The following is a 25,224-nucleotide window of genomic DNA, read 5'->3' as shown; positions in this document are numbered from 1 at the left end:
CAGAGTCTACCATACATAGTAGGTTTCAACTGATCCTTAGTGAATCCACAATAGTGATCCCCATTCTTAGAAACTTCATTGCCTTATTATGATCCATTTCGATAGGAAATACGGTTGAGTTTACTACTTCAGTTCTCCTAAGGCTGGAATAAGGGTGGCTGTCCAGCTACCTCCTCATCTGGAACTTAGGCCATCTTCTAGGCCCATGTAGGTTGTCTGCTGAGGCCAATTTGAGTCTGTAGGGGTTAGGGCTTCATTTTTTTCCCTCTTTTTCAGTATTCTTACCACTGTATATTGCCATTGTTTATGTTCTTGATAGCTATTCTGGTTGGAATGAAATGGAATGTCAGTGTAGCTAGAATGTGTGTGTGTGTGTGTGTGTGTGTGTGTGTGTGTGTGATGTCTATGTGCCCTCCTCTATTGCTCTCCACCTTATTGTTTTGAATGAGAGTCTGTCTCTGAACCTGGAGCTTGCCAATACAATTAAGTTGGCTGGCCAATAACCCCCTGGGATGCTTCTGATTGTGCCTTCACAGCAGTGGAATTTTAGCTGCAAGTGATCATGCCTTGATTTGTATGTTCATTCTAGGGATCAGACTTAGTTCCTCATGTTTACACAATAAGCACTGTAGCAATTTATCTTTTTCCCCAATATGGTTCTAGTTTTCATCATCTCTGATGGCTAAGGTCTATATACGTGTGTGTGTGTGTGTGTGTGTGTGTGCATGTATGTAGGGATGTAGGGGTGTCCTGGATCATGTTGAATTTCTGATAATACAGGTGGTATGTTTGATTTTGAGGAGATTTCCAGACTCACACTTTGTGAGATCATCTGTCTTCTGCTGAGGTTCCTAGCATCCGTTAATGTTTTCTTGTTTCCACACATTGCAGTGTGTTCAAGGAGTGGACCTAGTCTTGGAGACTTTTCTGAGACTCAGTTGGTTTTATTTTCCTTTAAGAGACTCAGGACTGGGGTGGTCCTTAAGGAATCAACCCTATGAAGTCTTTGGAAATCTTGGATGGATACCTGGTTTTGTGATCAGTATTTTCTAAAGCCTGGGCATTCTAGAAGACTTAGTTATGTCTGCTTCTGATAAAGATGTAAAGAATCGTCCTACAGCATTTTCAGACCCAGAGATATCCCTTCCCAGTTCCTTGTCCTCAGTGAGCTATGGACAGAATTTTTCAAAGAGGTGAGAAGAGAAAAAGAGGAGTCACTGCCAAGGGGTCTCAATTTGGGTCAATCAGAGCCTTGCTATTCTCCTGAGAGATTGTTCACTGTGGCCATCCCTTTAGCCTGGGAGGCATATGTAATCAACTTTTGTTTATTTCTGTTTTTTTTTCTTTTGCCCTTGAGGAGATCGTTATTTCTACTGTATAAAAATAGTAGCCCAAACATTGGAAGCAATTAGAGCAGATGATAGTTAATACTTTTGTGGTAAGAGACACCGATGCTCATAAACTGGATCTCATTCTTTGGGCATCTTGCTGCTTCTCTTTGCCATGACACATTCATTTGCTTCCCTTCAGGTACAAAGGGGACGCAGAAATGAAAAGGAGAAAAAAAATGCTTCCCCTGGTGTGTGGAACTGAGAAGCTGTCAAAGGCTCATAGCAGGGAAAGTGTGCTCCCGTGTATTCAATCACCGAAATTAAGTGTTTTCGAAGGCAGTGCAGTCATGGGTCTATTGCATGGGGAAATAACACGTTGTAGTCCATCACTTAAAATGTTAACCTTGTCTCTTACTAGTGACTGCAAGCAGAAACATGTGCTGCATGCTCGCTGGTTAAATGGCAGTGTGTCAGCTCTGTGAAAACGGCTAGCATGTATCTGTCAATCTTCAGATTTGACTCTGTGTGTGAGGATGCAAACACATACACGTGCATACACACATTCACACACACACACACACACACACACACACACACACACCTACCTCTTCATGTTTCCACTTACCTTTATGTGACTTCACAAGACCTTCCTTATTATTTACTTATTAGGAAATAGAAATGGAATTAAATTAATATCTAGTATTTAAGGGTTTATTCTTTGCTATGCAATTTTTTATTTCCAATACTCAAATTCTGAGTTGTGATTACTTATATGTACCTATAGAGAGTTCTGTTTTGATTGTACTTTAATACCATCGGATTATACATATGCTAGAATGGGCTCCTTATAAGTACCATCCCAATAGTATGAATTACAGTATACAAGAGCCCACCTAACCTAGAGGATCTACATGACAAATATTTTAGACTTTGTGGGTCATATTGTCCCTATTGTGACCTGGGAAGAGCTACAAATTACACATAAGTGAATTGCTAATGCTGTAAACTAATATCAAACAGAATAGGCCACATTTGGACTTTAGACTATAGTTTGTATACCATTATGTACTACTGAATATTTAATGTAATTCTTCTATGGCATACAAGATTTTGATATCCCCTGAGGTCTGTTCTCAATGTTTCTTGCTGCATCAGCAGGAACTGCTCAGTAGCAGCAAGTGCTGAATGCATCCCTTCTTCTCCCTTGAGGTCCTGACACCCTTCTTGTCCTTGCTGCACTTTAGGCAAGCCCATTCTTCAGGGTCACTCCCCAGTCCATTAGCCTCTGGCTTATTCTCAGTATTTCTACTTCAATCTCTCATCAGAACTATGTAGCCAGTCACTCAATGTCAGTAGTTCCTGGCACCACCCTGACATTTCTGATCCACTTTACCCTGTTCTTTCTTTCATTTCTTCCAGGGCAAACTATTTATTTTATATATTTATCTGTGGTCCTGCTAGAAAGTAAGCTCCATGCCATCAGGGGTTTGGCATTCTTTGTGCTCAGATCAAAGGTGCCTGAGGTGTAGTGTGTGCTCAATACTCTATTCATTGGATGTAGGTATCTATCACTCTGGAGTGGTAGACAAGGAGTCTAAAGGGAGCCTATGATTATTAAGCAAGGTAACACCTTCTGAGTGAGTTCAGTAAATCTCAGACTTATTATTGTTATTTTTTAAAAAAGATTGAAGATAATACTTCCCTGTATTTTGTTGTTTGGAAGATTAAAGTCTCTGAAAATAAAATGTATAGTGTCATACCTGGGACCTTAGAGGCATTCAGTTGTCAACGAGTGAAATGACCTTCAGATGTAGAATTCAGAAGAGGCATTGTTACAATAGATAAGAAGATCCAAGTGTAGGAGAAGATGAGTCTCTGTGTGTTGCCTTTGCTTGTAGACTGGAATGGTCCCAGACACATTAGTGACTCATATATGTGAAGCAGTGAGCTGGTAGCAGTCATCTTTGAGAAATCAGGAAGGCAAGACTCAGTTTGTACAACCAAAAATGGAGGCAAAAGTAACTAGCTCTTTTTGCTATGAAAGAGACAGACTAGATTGGACAGAGGAAGGAGTCTCTGGCAAGAGATTCTGCTGACATTTCTCTGAGCGGTTGAAGTGCTCGCTATGTAGAAGGACTTTCTCATGCCGTTCTTTCATCTGGGAGGATTGATAAGTACGAAGTAAAGAAAGAGATTTAGGGCCAGAAGGACCTCAGGAAGAAGAAAGTACACCAAGTAAATGGAAATTGCTTTGCAGTCTTCAAAGAGTTAATAGATTGCAGGTCAGGACTCCATTGGTAACCTGAAATGCTCAGATGATTGGCCTTTCTATAAGGAGGATTTTCTGTTCCTTTTTCCTTTTTCTTTGTTTTATAGTCATCTGACATTATCTTAGACTGTGCTAATTCATTTGCTGGTTAAGTCTTTAAAAAGAAGAGGGAATTAATTTACTATATTTCACCTATAGCTGCCCGCCCTTGCTCTTCTGAGCCCCTTACACCCTTGTCTGTACTTCTAAGTACTGAGTCAGTCACACTGTATTTATCTTGACATTTTTTTCTTTTTCCATGATCATATAAGTGTCCCAAGAACAGGAAGGAGTTCACATTTTTGGAGATCTGTGTTCCCATAAACTCACACAAATGTTTGGAGTTTTAATTGGCCAACATTTTTAATATCACTTAGCAATATAATGGTACTGTTGGTATAGCCAAATGGTAACTAGTATTTAGTAAGTGGCATGAAGCTAATAATTTATTTAGATAGAAAAGGCAAAATTTGGAAAACATTGTATAATACAAATACTAACTTAATTAGGAAATGTGTATAGTCCACTAATAAAGAATTGATTGTGTGGTATTTATTACAGCAGCGAAGAATGATTCCTGTGTAGAATGGTGAAAGATATATCAGGTGAAAAGGCAAATAAATTTAGTTTTATAACAATTAAAAACACTTCTTTGTAAAGAAATCCTAGATATAATTTAAGCTTTACATCTTATCAAGTTATTGTGATTATTAAAAGATTTTTAAATTTCAGTGTAGTGATTACAAACCTAATGAAGAATTAGCCATTCATTTCTTTTAATCCTGTGTTATGGTGTGCCAGGCATTGTGCGCAGTGGGAATATATATATATATATATATATATATATATATATATATATATATGTATATATATATATATATATAATTAATTATATGTAATCTATCTCTCCATCTATCTATCTATCTATCTATCTATCTATCTATCTATCTATCTATCTATCTATCTATAAGCTAAAAAGCTCTCATGAACCTTCTTCAGAGTCTGATAGAGCCAGGTTTGAATATGAATACATGAACAATGTACTGTATAGTAATAGGGACTTTGGAGAGACTACAGGAGTTTGAAAGTTAGAGAAAATATTGGCCACAGGGACTTGTCTTTTCCATGCGCAAGCCTTGCATGCTATGTAAGAAGGCCTTCTGGTGAGGTGTCAAGAACTTTCTTCTTTACCTTTGTGGGTCAGCTGTGACCACAGATTCCCAGGCCCCACCTCTTCTTCCTCACTAGCTCAGTTCTTGCTCTCAAATCGGTCCTTCCTCTGCCTGATGTTCCATCTTGCTGATCAATGACTCTTTCAAGATAGCTCTTGCAGAGTGAGTCCATTTGAGGTGACAGGGAAGATTTGCAGACATTGCACATTCCCTGAAGTTCAGAGAAGTGCTGATGTGAACTAAGAAGAGCACAAATTGCATAAGCTCCCTGCTGAGGCAGGAAACTTTTTGCTTTTTAACTTCCATTTTATTTATTCATTTGGAGTTTTTGTTGTTGTTTACTTGGGGGCTGAATATATGGGGCTGGATAAAGATTTGAATGCATATCCTGTTCTGTTAAAGTCTCTCTCTACTTTATGCTTATAAGGAAATGATTTACCTCCTCTGCAGAACAGAATGACTGATTTATCTATCTCCAAGCAGAAAACTATAGTTTAAGTCTGAGCATTTTGGAAGCCATCGAGGAATGAGCTTGTCTTGGGTGGAAGTGAAGCTTCTGTTGACCTAGGAACTGTGAATGTGCCAGCGAGCATCTTCTGAACCGGAGATGTTCTATTTTAACCAACAGAAGAGTTTCATGTGTAGTGACAAAGATCCCTGTGTTAATGCTTTCAGCATTGGTTTTTTAATCATCCTAAGGAGTGGTGAGTTAGAAGGTGAATACATTGAAAGGTGAGCCATCTCCGTTTGTCCATGGGCCATTACCCTGAGAGTCTTGTATGAGGAATGATCCAAACAACACTGTCAACTCTAAAGATGGAGAAGTATAGTTCTTATGGCAGCAGACTTGTTCGCATGGATTACATTGAAATTTTGTAATCATGGGCATTTATTGTTCTTTTTCTCCAGGTACCTGTTAAAGAATGATGGCTACAGTCACATTGTTTTGACCTTTGAGTATTTCGTCCTTGTTTTATATGAAAGCATGAATTGTCAATATGAATGTACATACTTCACTATGCCTTTACTATGCTAAGGGGAAATCTGGGCTCCAAGTCCCTTGAGACTTTGAATAATTAACACTGTCTCTACCCTTTTCTCTGTCTCTCTGTCCCTGTCTCTGTCTCTGTCTCTGTCTCTGTCTCTGTCTCTGTCTCTGTCTCTGTCTCTGTCTCTCCCCTTCCCTTTTCCCTGTCCCTCTTTCTTAGCATAGAGCTAGACAACAGGAATGGAAATGTGAAAGGGTACAGACCAAACTCAGTGACTTAAGTGAATGCAGCGTTTTTGACCAAACATGTGGATTGAGAAATGCAGCATTTTTGATAATTTAGGTTTGGGCACCCATTTGTTCATACATTGTATTAGAATGATGTGTGTGTGCTCACATGTGTGTGTGTGTGTGTGTTTGTGTACTCTATATTTGTGTACTATGGAGGGTACAGTATGTGCAGTATGTGTTCATGTGTATTTATGTCTGTGTGACTGTATGCAATGTCTGCCATTGAATTAGAAGATGGAATAGTAATTTAATGAATTATGTCAATGATATCTATGAAGAAGTTCCTTTTTTTTTAGTAGAATGAAGCATAAGCTTGAAAAATGATAAATAAATGTTGAAGACGTTCTATGATGTCCTGTCAGAATGATAAGGAGAGGGATTAGCTAAAGTTAAGCTTTGAAACATATACTTGTAGGGAAGAAAGCCATGCTTGAGCAAAGATATGGATGTAATAATGGGATGAGCCATGCAATATTTTAGGAAGAGCATCCCAGGAGAGGATACAGGAGTAAAAGACCTCAGGTGGGAATTTGCTTCACATGATTGAATGCCTCTATTTGATTCTCAATTTGTTCAGCCTCACAATGGAGATAACAACACTTGATCTTCTTATCCCCTGGCCTGGGACTGACTGGAACAGTTTCAGAAAGGCTGCCGGGCCAGCCAGGCTAACTCCAAACTGGATAACAGATATCAGAGCTAATTGTAGCAATTTAAAAATGTTCTCAAATCAATGAAAGGCACCATGGAATTGTTTTTCTTTGATGCCCTTAAGTACCTAATTAATGTCTGGTTGATCCAGATATTTTTTACTGAGTGTCATGAGCCTTCACGCCTTTTGTAGTTTTGTTTCTGGGTACAGATCTGCTCATCAGACTATTCATTATAGAAAATTGTGCCACTGAAATCTTCATATGCCTTCAAGTCCACTCCATACCACCCTGTCTAACCTGCTTCTGTCAGGTGACCCTGATCTCAGATCCCGAGCTTGCGTGTTGTTTGGGAGGAAATTCCGTAGTCCCTCTTTTTGAGATTTATGTCTCTCTTTCTAGTCCTTACCTTGATTAGCCCCCCCCCCCACTCTGAAGCTAGCCTGTCATCTGAGATCTCCACAGTGGTAAGTGCTTCTGTTCTACCTCCAGAACTGCTCATTCTTCTGCTCTGTGGTGACACTGAGGAATTGGGAGTGTCTGCATTTTATTAAGTGCTGATCGGAAAAACACTAAAACATCATCTGTACAGTGAAAGGAAGGCAGTTGGCCACAATTGTTCTGTGTCTGGCCCAGAAACCTAAGCCTTTCCAGTTCTTCTAGTGAGGACTTTGATGAGTGTGGAGAACCTGGTTCACCCCATTTTGAAACTATAATATAGTCATGTCAGTCTTTATCATTTTTCAACATTGTATTAACCTCCCTACTCTCCTCTTGCTTGCCTTCCTTTTTTTTCCTCTAAATTACCATGAATGGAATGAAGGAACACAAACCCAGTGGTACAAACATGGATGTCCAGCCACATTTAGGAGACAGGGGTTAGAGGTTCATAAGTTCCAAGATAGCCTAGGTAACTTGGTAAGACCATTGTTCAAAACAAAACATAAAGACAGGGCTGAAGATACAGCACAATGATGGAGCTCTTGCCCAGCATATAGAAGGCTCTAGTTTCAGACCCAAGTACCATAAAATTATACTTCATATCTTTCTATGAAGTTGCTTTTATTTTGGTTTTACTTCACTAGAACTTGCTCTATGGTGAGATCAGCTGGAGAGATGGACTGAGCTCTCAGACCATGGACTGTCACCATGGTGATGCAGCTCTTGTGGCTTCCAATGATGCTCATGCACAATATATAACTCCTCCCTTTTTATTGATATACCTTATATATCTGCAATTCATAAATTGTGGAAAACCTGAGAGTTTTATTTCTCCTTCATAGATATAGAAAACAAAAAGCTATGTTTTATCCAATCTCAAAGCCCCATGGTGATTAGGTTAGGTCTATATCATGGAACTATTGACCTAGGGGGTCAGTATCCTCTTTTAGAGACTAAACTAGCCCTTCTAGAACACCATTTTCTATATCATCTTTCAGAAGTATTCCAGGGCACAATTCTCCACATGGGTAGAATTACTACCATTACAAACATGCATTCCCTTCTTAATGACTGCCCTTCATCTGCCTGTAACCCATCATGAGAGGATGTCTTAGGTGTACACATGCACAGAACCCAAGGCTTCCATTTGGTTGGAGTCTGGTATGATGGCAACTGTACAGAGGCATGCCTCTGCCAATGCTTTACCTTGAAGAAATCATCTTTTTTTTGTTCTGCGTTTTAGATATTTATTGTTCTGGTAGCTCTAGAACTACGGAAGATACATGTTAAGCCTCTTGGGTTCTTGGAAGTGCTGAATTCTGCTGTTACCTCTATAACTTTCTCTCTCTTTCTTTCCCTCTGTCTCCCTCCTTCTCTCCCTCCCTCCCTCTATATCTCTCCCTCTTTCTCTCTGTCTTTCTTTTGAATGTGACTTTAGAGCATCACCGATAAACAAGACAACTGAATGTTCTGATAGGAAAACTGAAGAAGATCCGCCGAGAAGATGGTTCTCCGCAGGCCTGCCCTCCGACCTTCACTTTAACCACGAGGCTCTTTGCATTTGCTTGTGTAAATTCAGTCTGCCTCTCAATGTGCAGATGTTGGCTTTGTTCAACACAGAGCACTGAACAGAGAGAAGAGGAAACAGTAATATCAAAACAGAGCCATGTTGGAGGGTAGATGTTGAGGTCCCAGGAAGAATGTTCCTATAAAACAGGGACACTGTCAGCAGAGTCAGTGGAAAATGATATCAATTACATAAAGCTGGACACCACTCATCAAGGCAAACATTTTAACTCTCTCTAGTTCCAGGCGACTTATGATTTGTTCTGATTTGTGCAAGATTCAACACCTGTGTGTGAAAATAAGACAAGGAGTCAACTCTGCCTGTTAGATTCAAGTGAGCATGCGCTGAGGAAAAAAGGAGACATTCTAGGTGCTGAGCTGAGAGGCATAGTCGATCGGTCCTTCATGTTTGTCTTCTATTTAGATTAGTTGTCTGAGGAAAGCAGGGTGTCTGATTTTTACTGAAGCACTTAACATTATCCATTGTCATCCGTGCTGTCCAGTTTAAGCAACAAGCTAAATCTTTTTTTCTCTTTCCCAGGGCAACTTTTCCTTCCAATTCTGCCGAAGGTGGTCCAGGCCTCATAGTTGGTTTCCTCAAAGACTGCCACAAGATGGCGACAGTGTCACAGTGGAGACTGGTCACCTGCTACTGCTTGATGCGAACACTAGTTTCCTGAACTCCCTGCACATTAAAGGTCTGTGGCATTTGAACAGCAAGTAACAGCACCCTCTATGATCCTGTCGCAAGGCACGGGAAGGAGAGAAGGGAGGGTCCAGAGGATTTTGGACATTTGATTGACAATTTATTTCGAAACCAAATTGAAACTTTTTTTTTTTTTTTAAACTAAAGGGAAGAAATAGTCAGAGAGGTTCAAAGTAAAAAGCCATTCTTTTCGGCTTTTTAAAAACTCAGAGCTTAATTATTTTTAATTCTTTTCAAAAACAAGTTAACAGTGTTTTCCAGGAGCAGCTGCTGCCTTGCCCAAACCCTTTGTAGTCATGCTTATCCAGGGCAGCCCCCACAATACAGCGAATGCCTTGAAATTGGTTAATGCTGCTGCCTTTTAAATCCTCTGCCAAGAAAGCAATGTCTTCCTGCTTTTACCCTGTTGTGGTTTTGACTTCTTGGTCCCATGGAAAGTCATATAAATAGGCTTCCTTACTACAAAACCGTCCACATAGCTCTAGGGTGTAGGAAGTTGGAGAAGCCTGAGAATTCAAAGTTTGACTCATCTACCATGTGGCTCAGTCAGTCATTTTACTCTTTGTATATTTATTTCTGTATCTGTAAAATGATAATGGAACACATTGCCTACTTCAGGAGTTGATAATAAGAGATGATGACTAAAGGGCCTTTTCTCATTGTCAAATGAAAATCGTTTGGGAGAGATGCTTAATTTTGGATGCCTGCGACACTGGAGGCTAAAAACACCAGTATTTACTATACATGCCATGAACACCAGTTAGATAGAGTAAGAGTATATACACGCACTGGTGTGTATATGCTCTAGATAGCGTAAGAGGATATACACACAACCAAACATTTGCAAGAAGATTATCTAAAGCACTTTTGATATTTATTTCTAACAGACTGAATGAAGTTTTTTTTTGTTTTTTTTTTTTTTTTTTTTGATCAGCTAATGTGATATTCTATATTCTAGAAGCTACTTTTAGTTTTCCTTTGGTCCCAAGAGAGAAAAGTTCTTTGTCAAGTCAGTTAACTAATACCCTTTAAGAGGGAAATTGTCTGACACATTGGACTTTCAACTTGTCTTTGTGCTTTTTCTATGTATGTATACATGTATATATGTATATATAATGTATGAATGCAGTATTTATTATGCATATATGCAGATAAGAGGTTATGGGTGGTATGTATGCATGTATGCATGCATGAGGCTTAGTGACTTAGTTTGTATGTATGTGTGAAGCTTAGTGGCTATGAGGAGTATTAGATATGTATGTATGAATATATACATGTGTGTATGTGTCTTTGTGGCTATGGGAAGTAGTATGTATGCATATATGTATGTATATATGTGTTTTAGTGACTATTGAGAGTATGTGAATTAGTGGCTATGGGGAGTAATATGTATGTATGTATGTATGTATGTATATATGTATGTATGTGTCTTAGTGACTATGGGGAGTATGTATGTATGTAGAGCAGTGGCTATGTCACTATTATATGAATATGTATGTGGCGTAGTGGCTATAGGGATGTGTATGTATGTGGCTTAGTGACCGGAAATATGTAATGTATGTATATATATATAGCTTAGTGGCTATTAAATGTATGTATGTATGTATATACTTATGTATGTATGTATATATATATATGTGTGTATGTGTATATATGTATATGTATACACACACACACACACATATATGTGTGTGTGTGCGTGTGCCTTAGTGGCTATGAAATGTATGTATGTATGTATGTATGTATGTATGTATGTATGTAACTTAGCGGCTATAGGGACTGTCAATCTATCAGCCACTTTGAATATTCTGAAGATTAGCAATGACAAAGTAAAACTAGAGTCTTAGAATCACATCTCAAAGCTTGCTTTGACCTGGGACCATCCCCTCAGAACCTGAATTCTGGCAGAGGATGGGATGCCCTGCAGCTACCCAAGGGCCTTGGCCTTTTGTTGATACCACCATTTGGGAGAAGCTTTCTGACTTAAAGTCCTTGATTTCTAAGTGTAGTCTAGCATATAGATATATGCTTATTTCCTTATAATGTTTAATCAAAATCAGTGTTGAAAGAACAAGATTTGAAAGAGAAGACATCAGATGGGCATCAAAGGGCTGGAGAAAGGAAGGATCCTGTGCACCAAGTGTAGCTTCTCCCTATAGATTCACAGATGCAATAACCCACATGCTTTACCCCCACTCATGATGTCCCATGCTCTTCTTAGTTTAGTGTTGTATAGAGCCAGTGGGAGGACAGACTCTCATTCTGGGGAAGGGAAAGGCTGAATGGGATGGAAGAGTAAGGAGTGGATATTCACTTTTACATACACGGTGTACATGAGTTCTTGGCAGGAGGAGATTTACCTCTGGGGAAATAGATTTTTATCATAGAGACATGAGTTGTGCATCTAGAAATAATGAGAACAATGAAAAGACACAGATCAAATTTTGTTCAGCAGATAATTTGTGAATGCTTATTAAGTGGCCTGAGAATTCTCTGTGATACAAGAAAAAGTGAAGAAAATTATTAATACTTAATGTCAGTAACAAGCAATATTACCAGAGGGAAAATGACTGTGGGAATAAATATGACAGGCTAAAGTTTCTAGTTCTAAGGCAGTTGTTAGATAGGGGCAGCGATGTATAGTACAGAATGAGTAATTAGGTCAGGCAGGGTATGTGATTAGAGTTGTATTGTGGAGAGGATTTAGGGCATGCCATTTTTGAGGTGGGATAAATGGCTCAAGTAAGTAAAAGATGCTTGCTGGGTAGACACAAGAACCCAAATTTCATCTTCAGAACTCACAGGAAAGTGGCACGTGTGGTGGCATGCACTCGTAACCCCAGTGCCAGGGACATATACACAGGCAGATCCCTGGATCTGTCTGGTCAGCCAGTATACCCTAATGGTGAGCCCCGGACCATGAGCCACCATATCTCAGTATCTCAGGAAAGGTATGTAGCATTTCTGAACAGGACAGCCAAGGCGTGAACATGCCCACCTGTTCTCACACATACATGAAAGGGAGCATGCTATTTACTTCAAACCTGTGCTTTGGTCACATGGAAAATCACAGTGAGAAAAACGTCCCCACCTCACTCAGTGAGATGCCAGCCTAGTGTCAGGTGTTGTTAGTTGTTTCACATATAACCTGTCCACTGGGGATTCCTGCCGTCTCAAGCCTCGCTGCGTTTCTCACACATCTGCTCTAACATTGTGTTATTGTAGTTCTGGTCACTGTAATTCTTGGCCTCCGTTACTACAAATTGCCTCTAAGTTCTTCCTAGTGCTGCTAGTGTGTTGTCTTATGTATTAGCAGAAGCTGAATTCCACTTGTAATAGCAAGACAGCTAAAATGCTGTGTGTAATGCTGGCTACAGTAGTAGCTGCCATTAGGCTTGGGCTAACATCTGGCCAGGAAGATACAAGAGGAAAGGTACATGGTATATATGGGATGTTTCTTAAGGTAGAGCTGATGCAGTAGAGGGCCTTCTTATACTTCATGTCTTTCTCATTTTCTGTCATGTAAATGAGACAGCTGAATCAGCCACTGTGTTAGCTCATTAGGTGAGTTAGTAAGGATGGAAGAAAGAACATGAAAGGAATTCGGGACCTTGCGTACTCTGGGGTTGCTATAAGAGTACTGAGCTGGCCATTTATTATTATTACTATTATTATTGTTATTAATTAATTTATTTATTTTATATCTCAATCACAGCTTCCCCACCTCCTCCTAGTCCCTTCCTCTCATTCCCCCTCATTCATGTCTCCCCCCTTTCTTCTCAGAAAAGGGAAGGCAGCTCATGCTCAAGGATATCAACTAGCCTTGGCAAATCAAGTTGGAGTAATACTAGGCACATCTTCTACATAAAGCAGCCCAGTTAGGGGAAATCATCCAGAGGTAGGCAGTGTTGTCAGAGATAGCCTCTGCTCCTGGTTTAGGAGTCACACATGAAGACCAAGCTGTATAACTGTTACATATATGCAGAGGTCTAGATCTGTTCCATGTGTGCTCTCTTGTTGGCAATTGAATCTCTGTGGGCCCCTGTAGGTCCTGTTTAGTTGATTCTCTATGTTTTTGTGGTTTTTTTGCTCTTTTTTTTGAGGTGCTCTTGACCTCTCTGTCTCCTTAAATTTTTCCATTCCTCATCTGTGTGATTCCCCAAGCTCTGCCTAATGTTTGCCTATGGGTCTCCACATCTGTCTTCATCAGTTGCTGGGTGAAGCCTCTCAGATGACAGTTATGCTAGGCTACTTTTAAAAATTATAACACTTATTTGTTCTTTGAGAATTTTATATATGCATACAATTGTGATCACACTCCTCCCCAGTTCTTTGCTCTAACTCCATCCAGGTCTGCTACCCAAATCATAGCTCCTCCCAATGTCCTGTTTTAATAAGCATCTGAATCTAAGTAGACAACTCTTATGGACATGGGTGTGGGACCATCCACTGGAGTGTGGGTGACCTACCTGGGCTATAACTCTAAAGAAAACAGACAATCTCTCTTGCAGCAGCCAGCAGCTCTCTATATCTCCTGAGCTTCTGGTGGGGGCTTATAAGCCCTCCCTACTCTATGCAGGAGTAAGCCCACTTTTGAAATAAGCCATTTGGATGGAAGGTAAGATTTCTTGTACTGAAATCATTGCAATTTGCCTTTTGCATCGTATGCTAAGGTTAACTCTATCAGTGTTAGCTCATACCCTCTAAACATATGTCATTTCCTATTGTTGCTTCATTCTTCAAAACCCTTTAATGACATCATGCCTTATCAAGAGTAAAACCCAAAGCCTTACTTTTTTCTAACCTCAGATTTCTTCTTTGATCTTGTCATCCATAGTCACTCTAAATAGACACACTGTGGCTACACCTGTCCTTATGTCTTCACCCTAAATGTCCTTTGTCCCCTGGATTTATGCAGCCAACTCATTGTGTTTGTATGCTCTCTGAGAAACTATTAGTGCGTTAAAGAAGCTTGCTGGGCATCTTTTCTGAAATTGCAACAACTCCTTTAATTATTCTCTATGTAGTTCTGGCTTTTGCTCTTCATAGATTCTATTTTATGCCATGTTTTATATTTACTTGTTGGTACAAAGTATTTTCCTCCTCATAGAATAATAAAATAAAGAAATTCATTATCTATTTGCTGTCTTCTAGTCAAGATTTAGAACAGTGTGGGACAGATAATGGGGGCTCAAAAGCTGCTAGATTATTGTCATATGAATGGGCAAGCAAATGGTGTACAGTTCTAGTTCTGGGTGAAGTCTATTGCGTATATTAAAATACTTCCTGTGCTCACTTTGGCAGCACATAAAATTGGAATGATACAGAGAACATTAGCATGGCCCCTGTGCAAGGATGACACGTAAATTCGTGAAGTGTTCCATATTTTTTGGTTCGCTACTCTCTTGACCCAAAAAACCCCACAAAATCATGCAAATCAAGAGGTTCAAACCTTCATGTTCACTTTAAGAACACCTGGGAAACCGCCCAGGCCATCAAGGGTATGCATAACTGTAATGCCACCAAATATCTGAAGGATGTCACTTTAAAGAAGCAATGTGTGCCATTCTGGTGGTATAATGATGGAGTCGGTAGGTGTGCCCAGGCCAAACAGTGGGGTTGGACACAGAGATGGTGGCCCAAAAGAGTGCTGAGTTTTTGCTACTCATGCTTAAAAAATGCAGAGAGTAACGCTGAACTTAAGGGTTTAGAGTAGATTGAACACATCCAGATGAACAAGGCACCTAAGATGTGCTGATGAACCTACAGAGCTCATGGCTGGATTAACCCATACATGAGTCCCCCTGCCACATTGAGATGATCCTCACTGAGAAGGAACAGATCATTGAAAGCCAGAAGAGGAGGCTTCACAGAAGAAAAAGATATCCCAGAAGAAACTGAAGAAACAAAAACTCATGGCCCCGTAATAAATTCAGCATAAAATAAATGCAGATAAAGTTAAAGGTCTTCTTGTGGTCTTTAATGAGCCCTGTTGGGAGAGATGTGCTTTAACATGCAGAAGCATGTTATTAAACAGTGAAGTAGATGGTTCAGAACTATGTGACCATGTAAATATGACTGTCTAGCTTTATTGAATTAGCAAAGACTATAGGTATAAAATCTGTTTCGCCCATAAACTATTGGGTATTTGATTAAAAAAATATTTCCTGCTTTCTTGATTGCAATCTTTACTAGTTAATTTTTTTCAGTCTCCTCAATTGTTTCAGTCATACTTATGAATGTTCACATATACACACATGAATGTATGTACACACATGTAAAATATATGTTCACATATACACACATAGTATATATAGACATACTCACATATGTGTACACATATATAGTTATGGGTTCTCAACAGCATAATGTCCCTTACTAAGTTATCTTTCTGCTTCTAAAATATGTAGAGGAATGTCTTTTCTGGTGAAGAACTCCAGCCCTCAATACATAATTTATATTCTATATAACTCAATTTTGATCCACAGTATGTATGAAAGCACTTGAAGGACAATAAAGAGCTACTCAGTAAGAGATCAAAGTATTGTCACACTCACCACGAGCAACTCAGTCTCTGGACATCTCTTGTGGCCTTTATTATTCATAACCAGGAATCAAATCTGAAAAAAGCTGAGAAAATTTTCTTTTAATTTTCTCATTCCACCGACAGGCTGAGATAAACTAGGAAAGTGTCAAGGCTGGAATAGTTTCTTCAAAAGACTTTAAGGAACCAGATCTGAAATATTATAGTGTACTCATGTGTACATACTTGTGTGGGGTGGGAGGGGCAGAGTGTTCCTGCCAGCTTTGTTTTTCAGTCACTCTCTGCATCATTTTCAGGAGATTCTCTAACCAAATCTGGATGTCACTGATAGGGCTAGACTGCCTGCCTGGATTCTTCTGTCTCTGCCTTCTCAATGCTGGGATGATGGAGCTACCCTATAATGCTGAGCCTTCTTTGTGGGTGCTGAGAACTGAGTTATCTCCCCATGCTCCTCCTTTCAATTATTCTTAAATTGTACTGAAAAAAGTCACATTTTTATAAGCATAATAAATAAATTGAGATCTATCTACTTTTGCTTTATTTTGTTTTGGAGTGCAAAGCCTTTTGCCTGCTAACCTATTTTGCTGTCCCTCTTCAATATTATTTTACTCTAATTAGAAAAAGACACAAAATTTGCATTTATTACTCATCTCTATTCCTCTCCAACTCTCACTCTTCCATTTTTGCATTTTGAGGCAGAATCTGTAGGCAAAACTGGGTTCTCAATCCCCACTGCTGAAGAAGGCTTTGAACTTCTGATCCTTCTGCCTCTAGTTCCCATTGCTGGGTTTATAGGCCTATATCTCAGAGAAGAGCTGGGGATGGAACTCTGAGCTTTACACATGCCAGGCAAGTCCTCCGTTCATTGAGCATATGTCTAACCCCTCAACCTTTTCTTTTCTAGTTATTAGGGATACTGTTAAACACAAAAGAGAATTAATCAGTTATTACTAATGAGTTAGGGTAGAAGGAGCCATATTGCCTTCATTCCATTAATTATACTTTTTTTGTCCTTTTGTGTTAAGATGCTCAATAGCTATAGGCATTTTTGAATTAAAACTTATCATTTTCATTCCAAGTAATTATGAGGAGCAATAAAAACAAAGAAGAAAAGTTACCCTCTTTCAGCGCATTATGCATTCCAGGCGAAGACTTTCTGCAGTTGAGGAAACATTTATATTTCCTGAATGAGGTAATGAATCTCTTTCTCATCTGGTGGTCAAGCAGCTTGATGTTAAGTGGCTGAGAGATAATAATTAACTAAGAGGTAATTAGGGGAGATTAGACTATGCTTATGATGTAGAGCCTTTATATTTTAGGTATCTCTGTGTCTTTCCCTCATACATACATATATGCATGCATAAAACTATGATAAATATGAGTTGGGGGATACAGTAATTTGTTTGATTATCCAATGAGTATATGTGTATATAAATACATGTATATGTATGTGCATGCTCACATGTAAATATGTAATGAAACTATCCTATTTTTTTTACTGTAAATCCATGCAATATAAATGACATTTTGTACCTTCTTATTGCTCACAATGCCATTTCTTTAAAATGCTTTGACTAGAAGCTTGCTTCCAGTTTCCATTGCTGCTTAGTAATACACTTCTTGTTCTTAATGTGATATTCTATTTCTTGGTCTACTGGTGTATACCAGGACAGTTAAATGCTTGGCAGGCTTTCAAGCCAGAAGGAACTGAGTTAGATCCGGGCTTCACCATCCACCATCTCTGTGACCTTGGTTAAACTAAGAGTCTTTATAAGCCTCGGGATTCTCCCTTCTGGGGGAGTACCAAATTATTGTGACTTCAGAAGTCACAGCAATAGCAAGCACTTGTGACCATTGTGAGGCAGTGTTACTGTGCACTTCCCAGGTCATGAGGGATGTTTGGGGCTAAATGAGGAAATATTTTTAAAGCCATTAGTTTTTGACAGGGCATGGTCCAGAATAAGAACTCAATTAACTTTTGTTGTTTCTTTTGGACTTATAGAGATAACAGAGGAGATGGCTGAGAATTGGACCCAAGTTAAAATGTTATTTACAGATAGCAGCTGCTTCTATATATAAAGCAAACTGAATTACTGAAAGAATTAGTTGGATAATAAAGACGTTGGATTGCTTTTGCCCCTGTTATCTTCAGGATGTACACTGAAGTGGTTTTCTTTGCTTTGCAAGAGAAGAGGAGGTAGAGACAGTAGAATTGTCATCTGGCTGCCTCCTTTCTCCTGTTGCTCAGACTCAGCAAGTCCTATGGCTTCTCTGGGGCAACTGGGGTGGGATCTCATCCCCTCTAAAGTTGTTTTCAATTCACAGCTTTAAGGATCTTTCCAGTCTATTATATTTAGAATTTGTATATTATCAAAATGATTACTGCTGGCTGCTGGAGATGAAGCTTCGTTTCTTTTAAAAATACAATATTTATGAACTATTTGAGGATTTTCATACATGCACATAGAGCATTTTAACTATATTCAGGAACCATTATTCCCCACAATTCCTTCCCAATCCAACTTCTACTCTAGCCCCTCCCCTTACTTCTTTCCCCTTTTCACAAATAACGTTGAGTCCAATCAGTGTCACCCACATGCTCTGGAGCCAGTGGAGCATGCCTGATTAAAAACAAAACAAACAAACAAACAAACAAACAAAAAACAAGAATGACTTTGTTTCCTCTAACAGCTCTCAATATTCAATAGCTGCTCTGCTGGGATGGTGACACGTGTGCCCCTCCCCTTCCATGCTGGGATCTTGACTGGCTTCTTTAGTACAGGTCTTGTGCAAACAGCCACAGCTGTTGTGCCATTTCGATCCACTGTCCAGCCCATTGTCAAATTTCCCCATCTTGTTGATTTTAGAGCACACTGTCACGTGCTGAATCCAGCATGCCTTTTTGTCCCAGATGAGTCAGTTAGCTCCTTGTAGTACCTGGAAGAGCAATACAAATGGAGGAATAATTTTGTCTCACAGTTTGAAGTGTTTGCCTGTTGTGCTAAGAATGGTGTGTTGGTAGAGCAGCTCACTAGGGGAACACAAGTCAGAGGAAGGAGAAGAGGCCGAGGCATGATATAACCTTCAATATATTCCCCTAGAGACCTAAAGCCTCCTATAAGGCCCTACATTCTATGTCTCATAAGCTCCCAGGAATGTGAGTCCATCAGGGGATGAGTCCATTGCTCAGACCAGAGTCCTCAGTACCTGATTGTCTAGGCAATGGACTCACACGCTTACCTGGCAGTCTGTTTTCCTATTCTTGGAAATTAAGTTTACAGTCTAGACTAAGCTTCTCTCCAGGAAACTGTGTACATCCTTACTCCTTATTGATACTGATCTAACCTCAGATTTTATTGGTGCTTCAGGTCCATGTTACAAGTGAGTGGCCTGGAAATGCGGCAAACAGGACTCCCCCAATACACCACTCATCTTTCTGGTTATCAGGCTTATCGGTCACGTGGCAGACAGTTCAATGCCTGCAGAAGTTGTAGACACCAGCTTGGGTTGAAAAGAAATGGGTCTGATGAGCATGGGATTTTGCTCATATTGAAATATTCTGTATTAATTCTTCATTTTTGGAATAGGATGTCTCGGTCAATGTTAGACGTTTGGAAGCTGGGCAAATATGTTCCTAATTGGTAAACTCAGAATGATTTACCTATAAATTGCCTGTGAAAGAACACTTAATTATTTCCTTTCTTGGTTGAAATATGGCTACTCTTGCTGCAGAGGATGGGGTGATAAATTGACTCACCAGAGATTGGTCAGCAAGGTAGACCCTGGGTGGAATCTGGGGCAGTCACAGGTTGTTCAGTGGGTTTGAGTAAGTCCATTTGGTTCTGAATAATGGCATCTCTCTTCCACAGGAAGAAAGAAAAGATTATAACATGTCTAGTCCTGTGGATGAGAGCAGCAAAGGAGAAGGCAATTGTACTGCCTACATTTGCAAGCAGGAATTCCATAAGGTCCCAAGAAGCAGCTTAATTAATTCTGCATGGGAAAGTATTAACAAGGAGTTTTGAAAATTACCTGTAACTTCTTTTGCCTTGGAAGTCTTTGGGTTGTGAGCCTCTTCCTGGTGACAGGCTAACGTAACTTTCATCATGAGAAGACACTGTATGTAAGGCTAGGTGAATCACTGACAGAATTTGTAATCTAATTAGAACTTGACTTTTGTTTGTGTCAGTGCATGTGTGTTGGAGTGTGTGCGGAGATTGTGTGTGTGTGTATGTATGTGTGTGTGTGTGTGTGTGTGTGTAGGGTATAGGACAGCTTTGCACACTCTTATTTTGTTGATTTTCTTTGAGACATGGTCTCTCACTAGGTCAGAGCTCACGAGCTCTTAGAGATTTGCCTGTATTTGTTTCCCCTGTCTCTGAAAGCTGGATTTATAAGTTTACCATGGTGGCTGTTCAGTTTTATTGTATTTTTATGTAGGTTCTAGAGATTGAACTCAGAATCTCATAGTTGTTAGGCAAGCATTTTATCAACTGTGGTATCTCCAGGCCTTGACTTTTTCTACCTGTGTGTACAAGGGCAGGCAGATGGCTGTCAGAGCAAAACTTCAGGTGTTGACCATTACCTTCTATCTTGTTTGAAACAGGGTGCCTCAGTTTGATGCTGCATATGGCAATTAATGGGTCCACAAGGTTCTAGGATTCTTTTGTCTCAGTCTCAGTCTCAATCTCACCATACAAACACCAGGTTGCAGACAAGCACTGCTATGTCTGGTTTTATGTAGGTTCTGGGAATTTGATCTCCAGTTCTCATGCTTGTATGGTAATTATTTTACTCACTGAAGCATCCTTCCAGTCCAATTATTAACGAATATGACATCAGATTTTTTTCATTCTTTGACCAGTGTGGAAGATTATACATTTCTAGGCCATGGATGTCAAGAGCCAGAACTGATGTTGCTCATCCTGATTGAAAGCACCTGTGGACTTCTGGGAAAGAATTAGATGCACAAATAATTGTTAAGTGAGTGAACCAAGAATTGAGTTTCTTATTTGAAAAGAAACATTAATGTTAGTTGTGAATTTTCTATAGCCAGCATCCTTCCTGGTACTCTCACATGTTACTGGATTCATTCAGACAGTGACCAATTTCATTTGCTATTTCTGTATCAGGAGATCAGAGACAAAGGCTTTTTTATGTGAGAGACACTTCCCTCTGAAGCCCGTTATTTCTTTCCAACCAGGCAATGGCTCATATTATTTACTTCCAGACACACTTGATTAGCCATAAATGAAAGGTAATCCATTGCTGTGAGAAAGGACATGCTTTCCATAGATGGGCAGACAGACAGATAGATAGATGCTTAACAATTTACAGTTTATGTCTTGACAACTTGGATATTATATGAAAAATGCTACTGAAAGGACCAGTCCTTCTCTAGCACAGCATTTTTCAGTAATGAAAGATAAATGTCTCAAACTCCCTTACTTAAAACCCTTCATTGGCTTTCCATTAGCCCTTCAGTTCAAATCCAAACTGAATATGGCTTACAGGGTCCTTCAGGACTTGGCCTCTCCTTACCTTTCTATCTCATTTGTTGATTAATGATCCCTAGATCCTATTCATCCCAGATAGGAAGGGAGCTGGAAGTTTGGGCTCCTTATGTAACCAGGATTCTTGGACAGATGAAACTATGAGACCAAACATTTTATTCTGTTGTTTCTTATGTACTGTGTAATATTCACAAAGCCATAGCTTATAGCCTATATTTTTATAATCTTCCACAATGATCAAAGAATGAAAAATTTGATATATTTGTAAATAATTGGGACTGGGGTGATGCTTCAGTCTATAAAATAAGAGAAGTTCTCATAGTTTCAAAATTACTATACAATATAACTTACCCTTGATTTTTAATAGAGCAATGATATAGCCAAATCAGAGAAATATATTTGAAAGCCACTGAAAGACTATCTGGCTCAGAGAGATGTAACTACTTAAATGTGAATTGGGTGGTTTCTTAGGGAATATTGATAAGGAAAAGAAAGAAGGCAATACATTGGCAGATAGAGAGGCTTGAGGCAGAATTTTTTTGGGGGGGGTGGGGTAGGACGGAAAGGTTTTGTTTCTGTCTTTGTTTCCTTTTGCAGATGTTTTCTTTGTGAGGACTTCAGTGACATTAGGAAACAGTGCAGTAATCAAGATCTTTGAGCTCATAGATATAGGAAGTACTGTGCATGAAGCACATGATGGTTTTCTGTAGCTCTAAACAGAAAGGATTTAGTTAGGAAGTAATTAATGGCAGCTTCACGGATGACAAGCATTTACTCCTGTCTGTATCTCAGTTCCTTTAAACATTTAGGAGCAGTTCCACAAATATGGTTATCCTTATAATCAGTATAGAATTGATTCAGAAAGAAGATTATCTCAATGTGTTTTATATCATGTAGAACAAGTAAAACTCTAAGTGAATCATAACGTCCCTTCTCTGCTGTCTGTAAAACAGGCTGTTCACTATACCAGGACGTGTTCATTTTCCTGAAGCAGTTCAACTGCACTGTAGACACTATTATGTTTTTACATTTGATATAGACACCATAGTAGAGGAAGTCTTGGAAATTACAGAAAGTATTTATTGGATGAGAAAGGGAATTAGTCCATAATTCCAAGTTTGTATTTATTTCTCAGCCGCTTCAGATGAGAGCAAGCATGGCAAGATTCTGCACATGCAAAGCTACCACATAACTTACCCACAATCTTAAGAAATACCTACAGTCCTCAGTATGTGGTGTCCACAGCATTTAGGTATAGAATGAACCCCCGCCCCCCCAATCTATGTTTTAAGATATTTGTTCAGGCGACTCTGATGCATGATCAGGTTTCGAATGAGCCCAGAACAGTAAAGTGAGCCCCATCAAGTTGTCAATGCTGAAAGGTTACTAACACAGTGCCTCTGCTCTTTTCCCAGTGGTCATTTGACTTGTACAAAGAGCAGTGGGCACACTGGATGGGCTTCTCTTGGGCATAGTGTTTTAGATTGGCAGCAGTTCTTTATCCTGCCAGGGGACTCTAAACTGATAAAGACTATTTCTTTCATCTGCTATTGTTTGTGGCTGCGAGTCAATGACTTTATTTCAGATACATTTTTCCCCCTCTGTGTAGTCTATGTCACTGCAACACAAGACTAATTAAGGAACTGGTATGCGATATCCATTCCTAGGACATGTATAATTCTCTTCCTGCATCTCAAGAACATTTTTGCAAACACGTTCAGTTCATATTTTCTTTTTTTAATCAGGCAGAGACATTACAATTAAAATACCGTTAAAGCGATTCTGGCAAGTATTGCAATAAGCATGTTTTTTAATTAAAGGGAGAATGGGACTGCAAGGGGTATGTGCGTGTAAGCAGCATCAGCTAAAGGGGAAATTTTCAGCCTATATCTGTTTTAATTGAAAGGAAAAAGAGATGGGGAAGAGCAGCAGTAGCCCCTGCTTGCTTGCTGGTGTGTAAGTGGCTTCATCCCAGGATGCTAAGTTTAGGTGTTCTGTGCTTGATTAATTAGTAGCCAGCCAGAGAGTCCATTCCCTTTGCCCCTGATCCTTAAAGCATGATTTATGCCTCACATCCTCCATGAATATGTGAGGACTTAGGCTTCTATTTCCTGAGCTGCTAGTGGATAGGATTATGGAGCGTGGACTGAGCTCTTGGGGGCTCTCGTTTGCCAGCCAAATTGATTTTCCGCCTCTCTGGCCGGGGACAAGCCCACCTCGAAGGCTTCCCAGGCTCTGCTCCAGTGGATCAGGCACGAGTCTAATTTGGATCTTGCCAACAAAGGAAATAGTGTGGTGTGCATCCTATCACAATGCAGGCTTCAGGCTGTGGCTGCCTTGCCTAAACACTATTCTCCTCTGTTCTTACTCACCTCTACATGGCTCCCACCCTCCAAACAGCACAAAGCAGCAGAGTGTAGCTTCACACTCCACTGCAGCCCATATCATAGCTAGTTCTCCCTTATCAAGGCAGAGTACGATCTGTGCATCCTGAATGTACAGTCACCTGTCATTCTCCATAGGCACTAATCTGCAGCTCCCCTGACTACTTATTCGACTAGTTAACAGTTGAAAAGTTGTGATATATATGCTGCTAAATTATTTAAGAAAAAATATAAATGAAGGTTAGTAGTCACTGTGAGCAAATAAATTCAGTAACTTGCTTCCTCCAATCCAGGTAGTTCAAGGTTTGAATAGACAGGTGATCTAGTTAATTGGAGACCTTGGATACTTTTTTGAGTCTTGCATCAGTCTCAGTCTCACTGTGCCTCTCTTTGCAGACTGAATCTTGAGTTCATTGCTCATTTCTTGTCTCCCTTATACTCACCTGCTCAACAAAGATGCTATTCCTCCAAATCTTTACTCTCCTAATCCTCCTAAAAGTGGTACAAAACATTTGACACCTCATTGCTCCTTTCACACCTTTTAAAACGTTTCCTACTGGACTGGAGAGATGACTCAGAGATTAAGCACACTGGCTGCTCTTCCAGAGGTCCTGAGTTTAATTCTCAGCAATCACATCATGGCTCACAACCATTAATAATGAGATCTGGTACCCTCTTCTGGCTTGCAGGCACACATGCATGTAGAACACTGTATACACATAATAAATAAAGAACTCTAAAAAATTTCCCAAGAGTCCTACATTTGCAACCTGCTGATTATTCTAATCTATTTAATTTTTATTATGCTAGGCTTTGCATGTGGATAGTCAATTGACCCTTCTTCCATTTTGTGTCTTCTTTTTTCGTTCTACTTCCATAGATTAAAATTGTTAAGTAAATAATTAACTATTTCCCATAGCCCAGGCACTGCTGTAGGCACAGGAACTATGGCTATGGATGAATCTGGTTTAACTCTTTCTCCTACAGAGTTTTCTTTTATAAGGAAAACAGTGAACCATAAGCAGGTGAGTTATGTTTTTATTAGACTTCTTACTCCTATGAGCAATATGCAGCAGTGGCTTGAGATGGGCAGGGGACCCATATTGAGGAAAGGTGGGTAGGGAACTTTATATACATCAAGGGTAAATGCTACAAGATGGGACGATGATCAATGCAATGGGATCATTGGTTTAACAAGGGAGTAGAGGCAGAGTGAAAGGCTGGAAAACAATTTTCCAAGCAAATGGTCCAAAGAAACAAGCTGGAGTAGCCATTCTAATATCAAATAAAATTGACTTCCAACCCAAAGTTATCAAAAAAGACAAGGAGC

At 39.6% G+C, this 25,224-nt stretch overlaps 1 protein-coding gene and 1 non-coding gene across 4 annotated transcripts in view; both read left to right on the top strand.

Moving 5' to 3' along the window:
• The window catches only part of Pkhd1 (PKHD1 ciliary IPT domain containing fibrocystin/polyductin), a 544,477-nt gene that overhangs the window by 162,529 nt on the left and 356,724 nt on the right, over positions 1 to 25,224 (top strand). For all 3 annotated transcript variants that reach the window (XM_029477026.2, XM_021159032.3, XM_085835877.1), the window contains exon 36: positions 9,289 to 9,445. In XM_029477026.2, the coding sequence (XP_029332886.1) occupies positions 9,289 to 9,445 (157 nt within the window). The remainder of the gene's footprint in view (positions 1 to 9,288; positions 9,446 to 25,224) is intronic.
• Positions 14,742 to 14,843, top strand: LOC115032348 (U6 spliceosomal RNA). Its single transcript, XR_003838028.1, has one exon. It is a non-coding gene; the product is annotated as a U6 spliceosomal RNA (small nuclear RNA).

Source organism: Mus caroli, unplaced genomic scaffold (assembly GCF_978045245.1).
Source record: "Mus caroli unplaced genomic scaffold, Mus_caroli_1 scaffold_1, whole genome shotgun sequence".
In the NCBI taxonomy this organism is placed as follows: domain Eukaryota; kingdom Metazoa; phylum Chordata; class Mammalia; order Rodentia; family Muridae; genus Mus; species Mus caroli.
This window is presented reverse-complemented; position numbering and strand designations above follow the sequence as displayed.